This window comes from Macrotis lagotis, chromosome 2 (assembly GCF_037893015.1).
Source record: "Macrotis lagotis isolate mMagLag1 chromosome 2, bilby.v1.9.chrom.fasta, whole genome shotgun sequence".
In the NCBI taxonomy this organism is placed as follows: Eukaryota; Metazoa; Chordata; class Mammalia; order Peramelemorphia; family Peramelidae; genus Macrotis; species Macrotis lagotis.
The window spans coordinates 320,068,114-320,086,174 of record NC_133659.1 but is presented as its reverse complement, the minus strand read 5'-3'; the positions used below and the strand labels follow the sequence as shown (position 1 = coordinate 320,086,174).

At 37.3% G+C, this 18,061-nt stretch overlaps 1 protein-coding gene across 9 annotated transcripts in view; it reads right to left on the bottom strand.

Moving 5' to 3' along the window:
- The window catches only part of MYBPC1 (myosin binding protein C1), a 108,680-nt gene that overhangs the window by 67,856 nt on the left and 22,763 nt on the right, over positions 1-18,061 (bottom strand). For 5 of the 9 annotated variants that reach the window (XM_074226692.1, XM_074226693.1, XM_074226696.1 and 2 more), the window contains exons 2-5: positions 13,615-13,644; positions 6,754-6,795; positions 804-842; positions 318-353 (exon numbers count right to left, since the gene is read on the bottom strand). In XM_074226692.1, coding sequence (XP_074082793.1) covers positions 318-353; positions 804-842; positions 6,754-6,795; positions 13,615-13,644 — 147 coding nt within the window. The remainder of the gene's footprint in view (positions 1-317; positions 354-803; positions 843-6,753; positions 6,796-13,614; positions 13,645-18,061) is intronic. The other 4 variants (XM_074226695.1, XM_074226698.1, XM_074226699.1 and 1 more) reach the window with 1 other exon arrangement.

Here is an 18,061-nt window from a genome sequence, read left to right as displayed (position 1 = left end):
GATTGGAACTCAGGTCCTCCTGACTCCAGGGCCACTGCTCTATCCACTACGCCACCTAGCTGCCCCTTTGAATTGACTTGAAAGGAAGACAAAAGCAATGATAAAACTTGGCTAAACTGAATATTTATCTTTCACCATATGTGTAAAATTACCGGATAGCTTTGCAAGTAAAACACACTAGAAGATTAGAGAATAGAACTGGAATAAACATAGGTTAAAAGTAGAATCCCAGAATCAACACCTTTAAGGAAAGAAGTCATTAGTGGTCATTTGAAGACAGAAAATGGAATGTCTTGTTTATTCAGGAATGCGCTCACCTGAATCTTTCCTTGCCAATGCTCGGGCATTGATATCTGAAAGGAAAGGGTAACTTGGATGACACTATTAAAAGAATTTGAGATGACTTAGTCCTCCCTCTTAGTCCTCCCACAAGCTGGCTCTTCTGTTGATGGAGAGAACATTGAAGTTGGTTTATGTAATAAATTACCAGGAGTTTTATAAATATATACATATATATGAAAGCATATGGCAGGACTAGAAATTTAGACATTGCTATTTTTGTGAAGTTAGTATCCCAAATCATGTTAATTTTATTTAAATTACTAAGAAAAGTTTACTTTTTCAAAACTGTAAAAATTATAGTCCAAGCCAATGTTTTTCTTTTAGTTCCCGGTCATGGAACTATTCTAGGTGAAACCTTAGGGTGCTCATAGCTCAGAGTTCCACCTAGTAATTGACTTATACTTCCTTTTTTCTAGCCAATTTACAGTAAACTTAAATTTAAACACTGGAACCATCCTAACCTGCTGGCAGGGCACTGGGTGGAGAGACATCACCTTCACCTGGAAGAAGAAATAGGAAGAAAATAAACAAGAAAAAAAAAGAACCTTGACCTTATTAACCTTCTTAGGGAGGTGAGGGGACAGTAGTAAAGTGGTAGTTGGAAAAGAAACACAGATTAAATGAGAAAATGATACCTGCAGAAAAAAAGGACCACTTGGAAAGAGAACTTCAAACCGAAGGATAAAGCTCAGAACCCTCAGTTAGTGAAGTGGTAATTCTATGAAATACATTGTAAAAACAACAGGCATCAGACTATTTCACTTGAATCAAAAGTTTAGGGCAGATGTCCTTTTGCATGGCTGAGAAAAGAGGTAATATCAAAATCCCCAAATGGTGAAATCAGAGTCAAAAGCATATCAGAATCACAAATTTTGAGTGCGAGTGATCCTTAGAGCCAGATTTAGAGCTGGGTCATGGGAGACAACATCATCCTTTTGCTGAAGAGGAAACAGGCTTAAAGAGGTCAAAATGATTTGCTATTCTATGAATAGCAGTAAGATGTAGCAGAGACCAGATTTGAACCCAAGGTTTATGAACTCAGAACCAGTGCTCTTCCCACTAATCCACACTGTCTCTCTTATCTGAGGGTCATATTAATTAATGTAGTAATTTCCTTTTCTGCAAAAATGAAAATAAAAATTTACCTTTCATCAGAACTTCTACCAATATTGGACAAGGAAATGAAAAACTAACTGAAAAGGCTACATTAGCTTTCTTTTTTTGTATGGTTGTTTTTGGAGGATATTAAATGACCATAGTTAAGTCAGATTCTTGGTTTAATTCTTTTCTAAAAGGAGAAGATAAATTTTAGTAACTTCCTTTGATTTATTAGCACATTTGTGTTGTTTTGGACATAAGCATGAATCAATATTTAAGAATATCTCTTAAAGACTAACATTAAGAAAAGTTGGTCTATGTTTAACCAACATCCTAAAAAGTGTTTGAATATTTAAATGCCCACCACACTAAAGGGAAATGGAAGAATAACAGGGGTGCAAGTAGACAATAGTCCATTTGCAAAGATGATCATCATGTAAGAATTTTACTAAATACCCCACAAACTAAAGATCTTTTTTAGGATGAATGTCATCATTATTTAATTTATATTTTACTTATAAATATTTCACCAACTAGGCATACAAGAGAGAAAACTGTAAGGATGGTGGCAGAATATCAAGTTGACTAAGCAGCCTAGGAAAATGTTTCGAACTTCAAAGGCTGTAAAGGAGTAATAGGAATTTTAGACCTTGAATAAAAGTCTTAAAACTCTAGCAGTATTGGGTATTTCTTATTTAAGAGCAATTCAGGAAGATCACCAGTTAAGGTGTAGGGACTTGGTTGTGGGAATACTCATACCAATGAAATCACAGATTTTTTGAACTATTTAAAAATGTGTTGGGTTAAAAAAAAATAAAGGTCTCAAATATTAGTGTTTAAAAGTGGTTTTTAAAGCTATCTTAAAACTCGTGAAAATAATTATGAATTCTTTTTAAAAAGTAACCCTAAATAGATCTAGAAAATTTATATATTTATAATAATTAAATATTTTGAGAAATTTCACAAAAGAAATACATATAGTAGGTCAATTTAAGAAGCAAGATCATTTGGAATTATTAAACACAAATACTACATTCTCTTGTCCTTACTGTAGAATTTGAATACAAATGTGATTCCCTTACCTGAGCACCTTTTGAAGGTTTCTGCCTCTTCACAGGTGTATTTTGGGTCACAAATTATGTATTTATAATTTGTCTACTGAGTTCTTATCAAATATTTCCCAAGGAGGTAAATTGCCAAAATAGTTAAAGGATACCATTGTTTCTCCCTACCCCAAAATGACACCATGTCCTGGTCCCTCTTAATTACATTATCACATGACTTGTATGTTACTGCAAAAGTAAAAATGAAAATTTATCATTTATCAGAAACTTAACAAGTTCATTGGACAAGGAAATAAAAAACTAATTGAAAAGACTACATCATCCTTCATTTTTTGTTTAGTTGTTTTTGGAGGACACTTAAATAGCCATAGTTAAAATTTCTTTCTCAGATCTTTGGTTTAATTCTTTACTAGGAAAAGATAGTCTTTATAAAAATCATAATAACTATATCAAAAATGAATGAAGTTAATTAATTTTGATGGACCCAATCATATGGATGAGTACCTTCTAAGTTTGGTGACAGGCATTTAAGGCAACATTCCAAGATGGCAAATTTCAGAACCTACTAAGGAAAACAATTTCAGGAAAAGGCATCCAATGTGACTAACAGGCATAATAACATTTACTGCTTCCTCCCCAAACATCTTGAGTCCTGAAATTGCATTGCAATAGACAATGGGATTATGACATTTGATATGACATTTTCAAGACATTAAGTCTTGAAAATTTTGTTTGTCTGAGTCAAGATCTAGATATGGCAAAATGCCTAGGTTCAATTTCCCACAGTCCATGGACTCCATGTTAGACTCAATTGTTCCTTTCTGTCTTTGTTTCTTCGATCCCAAGCACAGAGCCTAGTATATAGGAGCACTTCATGAATGTGTCTTTAACTGAATAGAATGATAAGGTCTGAGGAGACTAGAGGAGTGGGACCTTTGCATATGGGCACATTTCTGAAGGATGAGATGAGCCTGATGGTCAAAGAATCACAGAAAGAAAGGCATAGGGCTAGATCAGACCTTAGTGGCCATCTAATCCAACCCCCTTATTTTGCAGAGGGGGAAAGTGAGTTCTGAAGAGGTTAAGTGATTTGGTCAGGGTCACACAAGCTAGCAAGTGGCAGAGCCAGGATTTGGGATGATGGAGTGCAGATGCTATTATAATGTTCCAAACCAAGTGTATCAGCAACATCAAAAGCTCATGTCGTCAGTCAAAAAAACACCAATATTCCCTGAGCAAGGTCACTTCTATCCTTGATTAAAAATGATTTCCAATTAAAAAAAAACCATTTAACTCAGTGGCTATTAGCTGCTGAGTTTTTAGGATAAAGATGGAAGGCAATGGAAATTCAAAGAAATAAAATCAACCAAAATTTGTGAGATAGAAAAGATCTGTATCTTTGCCTGGCAGCACTAAAAGTAGTGACTTGCAGGTGGTCCTACAACTTTTCTGAGTCTGAGGCTGGACCTGAACCCATATTCTGATCATAAAGCCATCTTCCATCTACCACACCACCCTGTGCTTCAGAAATTGGATTCAATTACACAATAGATCTAAATAGACAAAGTAATATGGTGGTGGTGATAAATTCAGGTGAGGATAAAAAAAAATCTAATGTTACTAGTGCATAGAGGTGCCTATGTTTTGAGATATTTGGGTAATTAAGGCTAGTTTTTAACCTTCCATTTGCTAAAAAGGAATAATGTAATTAAAATATGTAGACAAAGCATGCAGACATTTTAGTGAATAGTTGATTAACTGGATGGAAGCTAAAATAAAAGAACACAGGATAAATTTTCAGTCTGCTAGTCAAAAGCACCAGGGTGTTACTTCATTTGTAAAGAAAGCTAAGAGGAAAAAAAGAAAGAAAACAAGATGAATATATTAAGATGCACACTCAGCCCACTTGGGAATAAACTTTATCAGAACTTCTGAAGGTTATTTCCATCTCTGCAAAACAGATTCATAATAAAAAAGAATGTGAATCCCAAGTTTTCTATAATATCAGTTAGGTACCTACAGAAATTGAGAAAAGTAGATCTGGAACGAGTACTGCTAATGAGAAAGTTCCAGTCAAATGCCTGAAAAAGGAACGTCAGTACAATATTCCTGGAGGATGTACATAAAGACATGCCTCATCCTCTGTGGACTGGGTCGGGTTTGCATTCCTGGAGAGAGTGCCCACATCAGTGAGATCTCAGACCCACTGAAGCACAGCATTATCTGTAATAGGAATATGAAGCAGCAATAAGTTCAGACAGGATTGCCTGTGGTTAGATAAAATGGTCAGATTGTATTTTTACAAATGTTCTAGAACCATTATGTCTAAATCAATGTCTGCCTTCAAAGCAGCTACCTCATAGCCAAACACAGTGTGTCCACATCTGAAAACCTTTTTTAAAAGGCTTCTCATTGGATTGTCCCTAGGACTGGGGCAGAAGAAAACCCAGGGTCCTGAAGTCATACCTTACTTTTCATCAAGAATGGTGTCTCCTATGTAATTATTAAGTGTCTGAGACCAGATTTGAACCCAGGTACTCCTGACTCCAGGGCCGGTGCTTTATCCACTGCGCCACCTAGCTGCCCCATGGGGGAATGTTTCTTGGTGGAATTTTCAGAAGAAGAATTCAAGAATGGTTCAAACAATGATGGTACTAGTGGGTTAATTTTATGGCCTCCCAAAAGGAAGATTTTGAATGGTTCAATAGTCATTTGGCTATATGCACTTCGGTAGGTGAATTTTTAAAAAAACTAGTCACTTTATCTTATAGTTATCTCTTCTATCTCAACTCTACCAAACTTGGTTTTGTGACTATGTACAATCGACTAAAAGGGGTCTAAGTAGGAGTTACATATTCTTCCAGGATGCTGTGGAACAGAATAGATTGGGAAGGGAATCACAGGATTATAGTGAGTGGTTGAAAGGATGAGACCAGAACAAAGGCAGACAGATGCCTCTGCCTAGGAGTTGGTTGGCTCCCAGATACTCAGCAAATCCAGTAAACTTGATGAATTTTGTCATCAATATTTCTTTTTAATATGCCATGGAAACCAGGTTATCCCTATGACCTTGAAAGAGATTAATCACAATATCAAAGTTAATAAAAAAAAATAATTCTTCCCCCCCCAAGAATAATAAACCCATCAAAACTACCCTAGCACTAATCCAGACAAAGTAGGGGAAAATAGCAATTTAAATTTCTTCTATAGTTTGGTGTTTATAGAGAAAGAGATAATTCAAGTTGTGCATCAACTGGTCAGGTAGAGGACTAAGTGACATACTAAGATTTTAGCAGCAGTCTTATGTGAATGAATTCAATGGTTTCAAGCAGATACTCATTATATGCCACTTTTGTGTCTCTCATACCTCTGCTTAGGTTTTCTTAAAATACTGGATAAGAATTGTCACGGGATCCTTACCTTTCTATTTGGCACTCATTTGTAAACAGAAATTAATTTGGATGGTGGGCAGCACCCATAAGGATTTAAAATACTGTTAGTGATCAGTAGTTTTGATAGGGCACAAATTCATGGGTTCATACCATATGTGTTCCTTGAGAGCCTACTGTGTGCATGCTACTGTATTAGAGAGAGAAATAGAAGTTAGGATTTGAGGGAAGATGTGCATGAATGAAATATTTTAATTCCAACCCCAGGCAGGACAAGATGGAATGACAAAATAAATGAAAACAGAAAGGAGGGGCCAGGGCTGTGTGGGCTGAAAGGAAGGAGAAGGTAAGATGAGCTGAGTTTTGTGAGGCCAAAGACCCAGGAGAGGAAGGATTCACTCCCAATTTGCATTTTAACCATCTCTCCCTCTTTTTATGCATGGACTGGAAGGGGTCCATTTGATTCAACCACATCATTTTACTGGCACCCAGTGAAATGAAGATGATATGTCTTCACAGAATTTGAACTCATGTCTTCCTTACTTCAAGTCCAGGGCAAGTTAAAAGGCAAAGGAAGAAGTAATTTTCTGTGGACTCTTATGAATTCTTTTTTTTTTCTTTTAGAAATTTGCATTGAAATCATATTTAAAGCTGAACTGAATAAAGTTGATTGAGTCTGCAGATGAAGTGTAAGCAATAACAACAAAAACCAACCTCAGGAACAGACTCATGGCAAATCAAGTGAGAAAACTCAACAGAGAGTTACAGAGAAATGGACACCAGGACAATCACTGCTGATGCTCTTTCTGCTCTTAGCTTTGTTGAAGAAAATCCTTCCCCTTCCCTTCCTCCCAACTTACCTTTAGGGGGTGCAGATCCGCCCTCCTTCTCTTTACTTTGTTCTGTAAAGAAATGTTTGAGAGGATCATAAAATATGTGGTAAATATTTGTGATGACTCTCGTCACCCTCATCATCCTTACCACCACCACCATCTTCATAGCATTTCAAAGCTCCTACTGTTCAAAGCACTTTACAAATCTTAGTTTATTTAAGCCTCACAACAATCCTGAGAGGTAAGTGTTGATATTATCCATATTTTGAGGGATCTGAGGCAAACAGATGTTAGGTGATTTATCCAAGGTCACCCAGGTTGAAAAGATTAGAGCATGTACAACATGGAAACAAAGTAAAGACTGACAAATTGCTTTCTATGAGGGTGGGGTGGGGAGGGAATTAAGATTGGGGGGGGGAATTGTAAAACTCAAATAAAATCTTTAATAAAAGATCAGAGTAAGGATTTGAATGCATGTATCTGATTGACTCTGGTTCCAGTCCTCTTGCACACAGGGCCCCATGGAGCCACCATTTTAGCAGGATGGAGTACATTCCAGACATGCAGGACAGTCCATGCAGAGACCTGGTAATACAATCTGAGTGCATGCTAAAGAAAAGATTAGCCAACCCGCAGACCCAGCCTGGATCCTTCACAAAATAGTGTAGAATGGAATTCTGTATGAGTCAGATTCACATGCTGCCCTCCCCTCTCCCAGCTCCAGCCCAAAGGGATTCAGTTCCCCCAGGTTGTCTTCCCCATATGGCGGTCCCAGGGCATGGAATCTGAGGACTGTGACATAGTAGATGCTAGGGTAGGAGAATGGCATCCAGAATGAAGAGAGGGAGAGACCACAGAATACAGAAGGAAGAACTAGCCCTGAAGTCAGAGGAGGCAGGTTTGAATCTTCCTTCTGATACCTGTACCAAGGTGGTGGGCAAGTCCCATCATCTCCTGGGCTTCAGGTCCCTAATCATTGATATTGGACTTGGACTCTAGGGCATCAATTCTAAACCAGTTATTTGGTTTCTTCAGCAGTGACAGCCTGTTCCTTTTGGATGACAAAGAGACTTGTCCCAATTTGAACAGCTGGGATGGCTTCCAGCTCATAGAGGGAGGGTTCAAAGAATTCCACCTCAGATACACATACTAGCTGTGTCACCCTGGGCAAGGTTTGCCCTGAGTTTGGTCTGGGTTTTTGTTTCCCTCTAGAGCTGAATGGCTGCTTCCAGCTCATCCAGTCCAATGGCCCCATTTTTGCTTTTGTGGCTTTTGTGAGAATCAGATAAGACAATGGATATTAGAACTCATTATGTGAGCTGTTGTGGGTGCTGCTCTGTATATCATAAGGAAGTGTTAAATACTTTATAAAAGCTAAGTTTAACCTCAGATTCCTCACTATCTTAGCTTATCACTTAGCTAGCTTATCTTTCTGTCGTGGGTTTTATTTTTAAATTGTTGAAAAATTCAACCTTTTGGATCTGACCTGTGATTTCATAGGTTTAAGGACATCCCAAGGACAAAACTACCCATCCAAGGGACACTTGCCCTATAATTTATCATCTTAAGAGGGTTGTCTGGGGCAACTGAATGGGTATGAATGAATAATGTGGGATTGCATGGCCAGTATGCAAGTTTAGGCTCTTGACTCAGGGTCTTTCTGCCTCCAAGGCCAATTTTCTGTCCACACAATGTACTTCCTTTAATATAGGTTTCATAGAAAACATACAGACTAAAGAGACACATCAGCTTCCTCCTATAAATGCCTCTTCAGCTGTCTCCTTCTGGCATGAGGGTGACCTTGAGACCTCAAAGACTATGTCAAGCAGGGCCCAAACTCTGGTTGATCTTACCAAGAGCTTTCCATGCTTCCAGCAAGGGTTGGCAAGAGACCATACAACTTTTGAAGATATAAAAAGGTCAAGATGGTCACTGGTGAAGAGCTTCCCCATGCTAGGGGAGTGGAGTTAGACATCTCTGAAGGACTCTGAAGGATTCAATAAATGATGAATGCCTTAATCCAGTTTCCTTCATTTAAGTCTTTCTCCAGTACACATCTTGCTAAGCAGGCAACTCTGGGCTTCCAAAGGGCAATGAAACACAAGCTCTGCAAGTCCTATCGGAGCCCAGACACAGGGATTTTATCATTTAAATCTTCATAATATTCTATAAGTTATTATTATGTCCCATTTTTATAGCTGATAGTCTATCAACTACAGACCTTCTTGGAGTGCTCCCACTGCCCAAATCTTGGACTTTTGACATGTGAAAGTGTTAGCTGGGGTATATTGGCATTGTATTTAGAGGCAACTCTCTAGAAGTCCTTAAGTTCCAGAAAAGGTGCTGATGGACATGGACAGAAAGAAATTCTTACAAGGAGCTCCCTACAATGATGACCTATGAGTCTAATAAAAATTCTGTTCATTTATCCATGTCCATATATATATGTATATATGTATGCAGATTGGGATGACGCTTCCATGCTCTCATAAAGAACAGAGTGATAAAAACTGAACAAAACAAAAAACTCTCGGTGACTACCACACCAAGTTTTTAAAAAAAACAACAGAAAGGAAAGGTTATATCCCTAACAACCTATAGGAATGAGCTCAGTAAGGCATGATGGAGCAAAAATAAACTGTGCCCTTTTTTTGGAAGGTAGGATATCTGTCACATGGAGAAATATTCATGGGAGTAAGAGGATCTTGGAAGGAAGCATGGCATCCCTCTGTGATCTAAAGCAGGCTATTTATGGGGTCTGGTTTAAAGTAACTTAATTAGGACATGTCATTTGTGGTCTTATAATGATCAGTTTGGCACATAATGATATCCTATCATGTTGTACTGGGAGGATAGCATGAAGCTGTGAAGGAAGAACTGGTCTCAAAGGAGGCAACCTCAGAGAAGGTGGTATTGAAACCTGGCTTTGGACCCCACCTCCGACACAATTGGATGTGAGACCCAGGTCCACTCCTGTCAGCTGAAAACTTGTAGAGCTGTTTTGCAAAGGTGGAGGTAGTTTTCTCACTGGAAGTTCCCTACATGGGTGAAATTACAGCCCCAAACACCTGAAAAATGTGTGCTGCTACGGTAAGGTTTCTCTAGCATCATTTTTCCCAATTGGATTGGAAGATTCTGTTGGTGCCAAAATTTCCCAAATATTTGGATTCAACCAAATGGCCTCTAAAATAGACCCCTAAGCCCTAGACACTTCCATAGGAAATGTACTTAGGAACTCAGATTAGATGAACTAGAACAGTTATTGAACATTTACTTGTACCAGTCACTAGTAAATAAAAATAATAATCAAAAGGAAAGCCTCAGTCCTCAAGGGCTTTGATATTCTAAAGTGGGAAGATAAGAACCAAACAAGGTGAGAATAAATAAGTGGGGGAAAAGGGGAAAGCTTAAAACTTCTTTTTCTTTTTCTTTTTTCTTATATTTTATCTTATTTTCCAATTACAGGCAAAGAATGGTTTTCAATAGTCATCTTTTTGTAAGATTCTTTAAGTTGCATCAGCCCTTAATATTCTTAACCCAACATTAATAGTGATAACTTAAGTAGATTCGATTAATAGTAGCTTGAAGGAATCTTAGGGATCAATCTCCTTCCTCAAATTTTTATGTTTATTCATCTGGGTAAATATTGAAATAGAAGCTCCTTGAGGGCAGGAACTGTTTTCCAATTTTGTTTTTTTTTTTATTCCCATTATCCAACACAGGGCTTTGCACATAGCAAATCCTTAATTTGTATTTACTGAGTTGAACTAACAGACCTGAACCGAAGTGCAGAGAAGGAAAATGGCTTGCCAAGGTCGACCAGTGACAAACCTGGGAGGGTACCCCTCTGACCTTTTAAAAATTTTACTGGAGTCTTGTAGTATTTCATTCTGATCTCACCTACTTTTCATGTATCTCTGTCTTTTCTCCATGGCACACTGAGATTTAGAATCAGAATCGGCTGCCATCCAATCCAACCCACACAGGAAAGAAATTCTCACTACAACTGACCTGACAGCCGTTCAGTTCTGCCTGAAGGCCTCCAAGATTGGGGGAGCCTATGGCCTCTTGAGAGTTGACCTATTCCATCTCTGGACTAATTGTTTCATATCAAGTCTACATTTACCACTTAGCAACTTCCACCTATTTCTTTGCACTCTTCTACATAGTGGTCCTTCAGATCATCTCCTCCTTGAGTCTTCTTTTCTCTACTTCCTTTATCAGACCCTTTATCAGTATGGTTTACCTCCTCTGGCTTATTCTCTCACTAGTCAAGAAAGAGTACAAAAGTTCTAACCCCTTTCTCATTCCTGAAGGTTGTACCTGTGCTAAAGTGGCCCAAAATCATATTCTCTTTTTTGGCAGTCATAGCATATTGCTGATTCATATGAAGCTTCTCAACTACTAAAACTCCTAGATATTTTTTCAGACTTCTGTCTACATTTTATACTCATGAAACTGATTTTTTGATCCAAGTGTTTACTTTGTCCCTATTAAATTTTATCTTGTTAAGTTCAGCTCAATGCTCTAGATTTTGACTAACTCCCAGTTTATTATCATCTGCATAATGATGATCATGTCATCTATGCCTTTATATAAGTCACTGATAAAAATGTTTGATATTACACAGCCAAGCTCTCCCATTGTTTAAGTGACCTTGGTCAATTTGTCCAATCTCTCTGCAACTTAGTTTCCTTAATGTAAAATGAGGGTATAATTAGATGATTTCTCAGGACCCTTACAACTCCAGATTACAAATCTATGATTCCTGGGGGTCTTCCATTGGAGACCTCTTGTCATGCTTGTCATGGAGCCATTAATGATTGCTCCTAGAATCCAGTCATTTGTTCAGAAGCTACCTATTGCTATTGTCAACAACTCCATATCTCACCATCTTCTCCCCAAAACTAGCATGAAGTTTTTTATCAAAGGTTTTTGTCAAAATATAGGTAAATCATATATACATCATTTCCCTTAATTTTGTTGTTGTTGTTGAGTCTTTTTCAATTATGTCTGACTCTTCTTAACCCCAATTGGGGTTTTCTTGGCAAAGATACTAGAGAGGCTTGCCATTTCCTTCTCCAGCTCATTTTACAGATGAGGAAACTGAGGCAAACAGGGTTAAATGACTTTCCCAGTGTCACATGCTAGTAAGTGAAAGAAGTAAATTAGATTCAAAATGAAATAATTAGTCCAGAAGTAGAATAGGAAGAATTTGAATTTAGATCTTGCTGACCAGGCCTAGTACTCTATCCACTGCGCCACCGCATTGCCCCTAACTACCTGTTTGAAATCATTATCGAAAGAGAGAATGAGATAAGTCTGGAATGACTTATTCTTGATGGAAGCATACTGGTTCTTTGTAATCAATACTTCCTTTTCAAGATGCTTAGTATCATCTCTTTTAAAGATGTATCTTTTTTTTAGTTTGTTTTTTTTTTGCAAGGCAAATGGGGTTAGGTGGCTTGGCCAAGGCCACACAGCTAGGGAATTATCAAGTGTCTGAGACCGGATTTGAACCCAGGTCCTCCTGACTCCAGGGCCGGTGCTTTATCCACTGTGCCACCTAGCCACCCCTTAAAGATGTATCTTAAAATCTTCCAAGGAATCTAAGTCAAACTAATTACTTTATAATTGGAAGGCTCTTCTCTTCAGTTTTTAAAAAAATCAGTTCAATCCAGTTGTGTAATACTTCGTTTTTTCATCATTTTTCAATTGTATTCCCCAGTCCTTTCAGTATCTAACAGTATAATTCATCAGGATCAGGTGATCTGGTTCAGGATAACCAGGTGTTCTCACTCTCTCCTCACTTTTTGGTACATCAACTTTGTTTATTCTCAGCTCTGTTACCAACTTTGTGATCCTGGAGTAAATCATTTCCCTTTATGGGGTTTTATTTCCTCACAATAAAATGAAGATTTAGACTAAACTAAATGATTTCTAAAGTTCTATCACTTTATGAAAAATGCTTGATTGTCAATTAATAGAACAATTTTCTAGAATGAAGACTATGTTGCATGGGTTTTTCATTTTTTTAAATTTGCCTAGACAAATAAAACTATTAAGTAACAAAGGAGTAGCTTGACTGGAGGGTTTCCACACTGGGAGTTCCTTTTATAATTTTATCACTGGTATGGGCAAGAAATCAAAAATTAAAATTGACAAACCCATACTATGGGAAGTGAACTGTGGTCAGCTTAGTCTGGAGAACTGACATCTGTGTAGGAGATAGTGTTGAAGGCAGGGAAGGAAGATGGAAAAGGAGGGTGATAAAAACCAAACCAAACATTGGAATTGGAGCTACTTCCACTTAGAATTCTTGGTCTTTCTAGGACTCCAGGAGAAGCAGAAACATAAAGATTGAATCTGAAGTGTGTACAGTCCAATGAGAAGGCCAGGACCCATTGTCCTTCTTACCATCTGTCTTTTTCACCCCCAGAGGAATTCTCTGTCTCACTTCAGGGGGCATATATGTATCCCAGGAGAGGCTAATGCACAACTGTGGACTTGCATGCACAGATGTTCTTAGCTACCCTCAAGTAGTTCTGGTATAATATGAACATATGGGTGCTACCAAAAAGATAAACTGCCTCATCTCGTTACAATCCAAATATTAAGTGTTAATTCAGTTGTTGTCATATTGCAAGTGCTGTCAGCACCCTCTATATTCATCATCGCAGGTCAAGGCTCTAATTGCACTTCTATAGTTATATCTTTGGTTAATGAATTATGAAATCAGCCAAAATTCTCTCATCATAGTTAGTTCTCAGTACACACACACACACACACACACACACACACCACAACCAATGCAGGTGAAAAACATTTGAATGCCTGGGTTAACTGTATAGACCAGATAGCAATTTCCCATGCAGCATATTCACTTACCTTCAGGAGGTGGGGCTGGTGCTTCATTTTCTAGAAATAATGAAAAAAAAAGTAGTGGAATTACTAGGCTTTGTTGAGATAGGGAAAAACTTCAGTTCAAGGTCATATATTTCTAGACCTCAGTATTAGTTCTAGACTGTCAACTTACTCAGGCAGTACATTGACAGGGACTCAGTAGGAGAAAGAGGTAGCTCAACATCACCTAGGATTATTCTTGAAGTACCAACTAAAAATATGCCAAGGAACATTTCTAAGGTATACATTACAATGATGAACTGATAGTTAATGTGGTGTAATAGAAACACTAGTAGACTTAGAATTAATCCAAGTCTGATTCCCACTTTGGATACACTCTTGGACTACAGGAAAATTGTTTAAATGATCTTTGCTTCATCACCTGTAAAATGAGAATAATACCATGAGAAATATCTCTCTCATAGAGTTATTGTGAAGCTCAAAAGAGGTAATAGATACAAAGGACTGTACAAACTTTAAGGAAGATTTATCTCAATGTTACCTATTGTTATCATAGATTCAGTATTTGGCTACTTTTGTGAAAAGACTCATTTTCACAGGAGAATGGTTGCTCCCTAAGGAATGCTCATAGTTGAAGAAAGGGACTCCAAGGTCACACTTCAGCTGATGAATGGAGGAATGCACTACTATTAAGACTAAAGTATAGAATCCTTTAAGATGAATGGTATGGGACATGCATTTGAATGCTACTTATCTATCAACAAGAGAGATTTCTTCAGAAATGGTAACCAGACATAGGATCAAAGCCACTAGCCTCAACTGCTTTCTCTTCTCTTCAATCTGTTGAACACAGGAGTCGTCTTCAAATTTCTCCCTGGAGAAGTTGGTAGAAGCCTGTTCTCCCCACCTCCTATTCCCCCTGTTCCCTCAAAAGGGGAAATGTCAAATAATGAATATATGGAATCTAAAGCCCTGGGTAATTGGTCCTTTGCTACCACTTCTGTTTTATTTCTTTCCCAAGTAAAGGTGACTAAATAATGATCTTGTGATGGACATGTCCAACTTTTGAAGCAATCTTATGAATTTGAGAGGCCTAGGGTCTCTGTGATTCTTGACTAGAGATGATTGATAGTGGGGAGGAGTGTCCTGCATTGGAATGAATACCTACCAACAAAATAAGAAGTTCAATCCCCAGGTTTGGTTTGCCACTATACTAAGCTTCCAGCAAGTCAGCAAAATACCAACAGAAAGGACAAGAGAAGGTTAAATGAAATTAAAAGGAGTGGTCCTTGGAAGTCTAAGAGCTAATAACAGAAAAGAGGATGGTGATTAAGTATTTAATCAATTCTAAAATGTATGGTCATTACAGTTTATTTTTTTGAGATGCAAATTAATTCTTTGAATGAATCAGAAACAATTCCTTCATAATTCCAACCTAAGAGCTACTTAAGATTTTGACTCTAATTAATCAGAAATGGATAAAAGTAAAAATATAGACTTTGATTATCACTATCTGGTTACATTGAAAGACTCTGCTATAGTCAGACCATATCTAGAATGCTGTTTTCCATTCTGGCTACCACATCCTAGTTTAGGATACTGATAAATAAGAAAGTTTGGGAAAGATAGCAAACAAGATAGCAAAAGGACTGGAGACTCTACCATTCAAAGATCAGCTGAGAAATGTTTTAAAGAATGTTTAATTTGGATAAAAGAAGAGATTCCTTAAAGTATTTGAAGGTCTACCATGTGGGAAAAAGGAAGAATTTTTCTATTTGTTCCTAGCGGAAAGGACTTGGAGCAATAGGTAGAAGATGCAGAGGACAATTTTGGTTCAGAAGGGGTTGCCTAAGGTGGTATTGTGTTCCCCACCAGCAGTTATCTTTAAGGGATGGCTAAATGATTTCTTACTGGAGAAGTTGCAAAGGGAATGGTCTATGAAGATCCCCCAAACTTCAGTCATTCTGTGAAATTATGTGTTACATTCATTGATTCCAAGCTATTTTGTGCTATTAAAATATATTTTTCAGCACCAATATTCTCCCAATGATACCAAATGATCATTAATCATAGAATATCATGATCTCAGAAGAATAAAAAATATCAGGTGCCCAAAAGACAATAAAAAGATGAGTGGTCAGTGAAAATGGTTGTATGATATCATCTATAATTACTTGTGTGTGTGATAAATGATGTAAAAGATGGTAAATTCACATTTAGGATTAGAAAAGGGGGGGACAGCTAGGTGGCACAGTGGATAGAGCACTGGCCCTGGAGTCAGGAGTACCTGAGTTTAAATCTGGCCTCAGACACTTAATAATTACCTGGTTATGTGGCCTTGGGCAAGCCACTTAAACCCATTGCCTTGCAAAAACTAAAAAAACAAAAACAACCACAAAAAAAAAGAAAGAAAAGGAGGTGTGCAAATCATATTATTAGAGCAGGGGTTCTTAACTACTGTTAAATCATGAACTCCTTTTTTCTTTGATGATGCCAAAGTACCCTTTTTCAGAATAAGTATTTTTATTCAAAACTCATAATTTAAGGAAATGCTAAATTTCAGTTAGAGGTTAGTGAAAATAAAGATGGAATCTTTTTCCAATTCAAATTATGGAATCTTTAAAATCTAACCATGGACTCCTTAGAGTTAATGGACCCTAGGTTGAGAACCCCTAAGTTAAAACAAGAAAAAGCAGATGGACAGTCTAAATATTGGGTAAATATAATTTTTTTAAATAGAGAAAGACCTCTAGTGAATTGAGTAGATCATCTATTTAGAATTCATGAAGAATATGGACAAGAATCATATAAAATAAAAATATAAGGATAATGTGCATTCTGTACCATTGAGGGTATACTGAGTCTTACGGGATCATGGATATACTGAAATCTGTAAGTAAATGAGAGAAACCACAAGATTTAAAGAATACATATTTTTTTCCTGGATGAAGCAGAAAGATTTAAATAATTTATTCTGAGATATATTCATTTAACTACTATATTATTATGCACACAACTGTCAATTTCTGAAGGCGTTAGAGAACTTGGACATGAATCAACACTCATTTCAGCCCTTGCCTTTTACTGTGCATACTTATTAATCTATAAAGCTTATAATCATTCTTATTTGTAGCATTATGCAGCTGGAAAAAATCCCAAATAGTTTGTACTATTTAAAGATGATTTATCATGGACAATTCGGAGCATTTTGGGGGAAGGGCTTTTTTTTTCTTCTGAATTACTAGACAATTTTAGCGGTTTAAATTTTGTCTTAGAATTATAACTGTGTTCCAGTCAATGAACTTGGGTTATGGAGATGCTGCTATTTCCAAAGATGTGACAAGAACAGTACTTTCTCACACATGTTGAAGAGCTCCAGATGCATTGAACAGGTGAATCTGTGAAACTTGAGCAGGCCAACTGCTGAACTAATTTCAGAGAGGAGAGAAAGACATGTAGTCCTTTAGGGAAAAGGGTGGTGGAATGTAGAAAACAGAAGGAAACCACTGATGAAACCATATCTTTCCTGTGATTATTACATAAGCCAAATAACACTCGATAGTTTAACCCAAAGGAATGTTAAGCAGGATCCTAACAGCTCGATGTCACCTCTGTTAGTCACACTTTACAGCATACCCCAATTTTTTTCCCATTTATTCCTGTTTTGTTTTGTTTTTTGCAAGGCAAATGGGGTTAAGTGATTTGCCTAAGGTCACATAGTTAGGTCATTATTAAGTGTCTGAGTCCAGATTTGAACTCAAGTCCTCCTGAATCTGGGCTGGTGTTCCATCTACTGTGCCACCTAGCTGCCCCCATTTATTCCTGTTTGGGGGCTACAGGCTAAGTGATATCCAGTAATATATTCTCACTTCATTAAACTTCACTTTGCCCACTTCCCACCTTTTTTTCCATTTGTAAAATGATCTTGGTTTTCTGTTCTGTTTCTTTTTTTAAATTAGAGATTGCTCTTTACATTAAATTGCTCTTCAATTAACAAGGATTTATTATCTTTTTCTCTCACTGTCTTCCTTCCCACCACCACCCCCCCAATCCAATTGAGAAAGGAAAAAAAAAAGTAAAAACAAAATTCATGTACCTAATACTCAAAATTAAGCACTACTTTGGGGACCATATGCCAACACTGTCCAATAATTTATTTTTTAAAAGATTATTCTTATTTGAAGGTTCCCAAGGTCTTAATAGAGACTATGCACCGTTTGCTTCATATTCTACAGTTTGCCAACGTCCTCTACATATAGCTTTTAAAATTCTAATATTCATAGAATCATAGATATAGAGCTGGGGAAAAAATCCTAGAGGTCATCTAATCCAGCCCTTTCATTTTAAAATTGAGGAAACTGAGGCAGAGAATTTATATAACTAATTCAGTGTCACATAGGTTGTCAGTAAGAGACCTGGTATTTCAACTTGGGTCCAAAGACATTAAATCTTGGGCACTCCTTAATTGCTT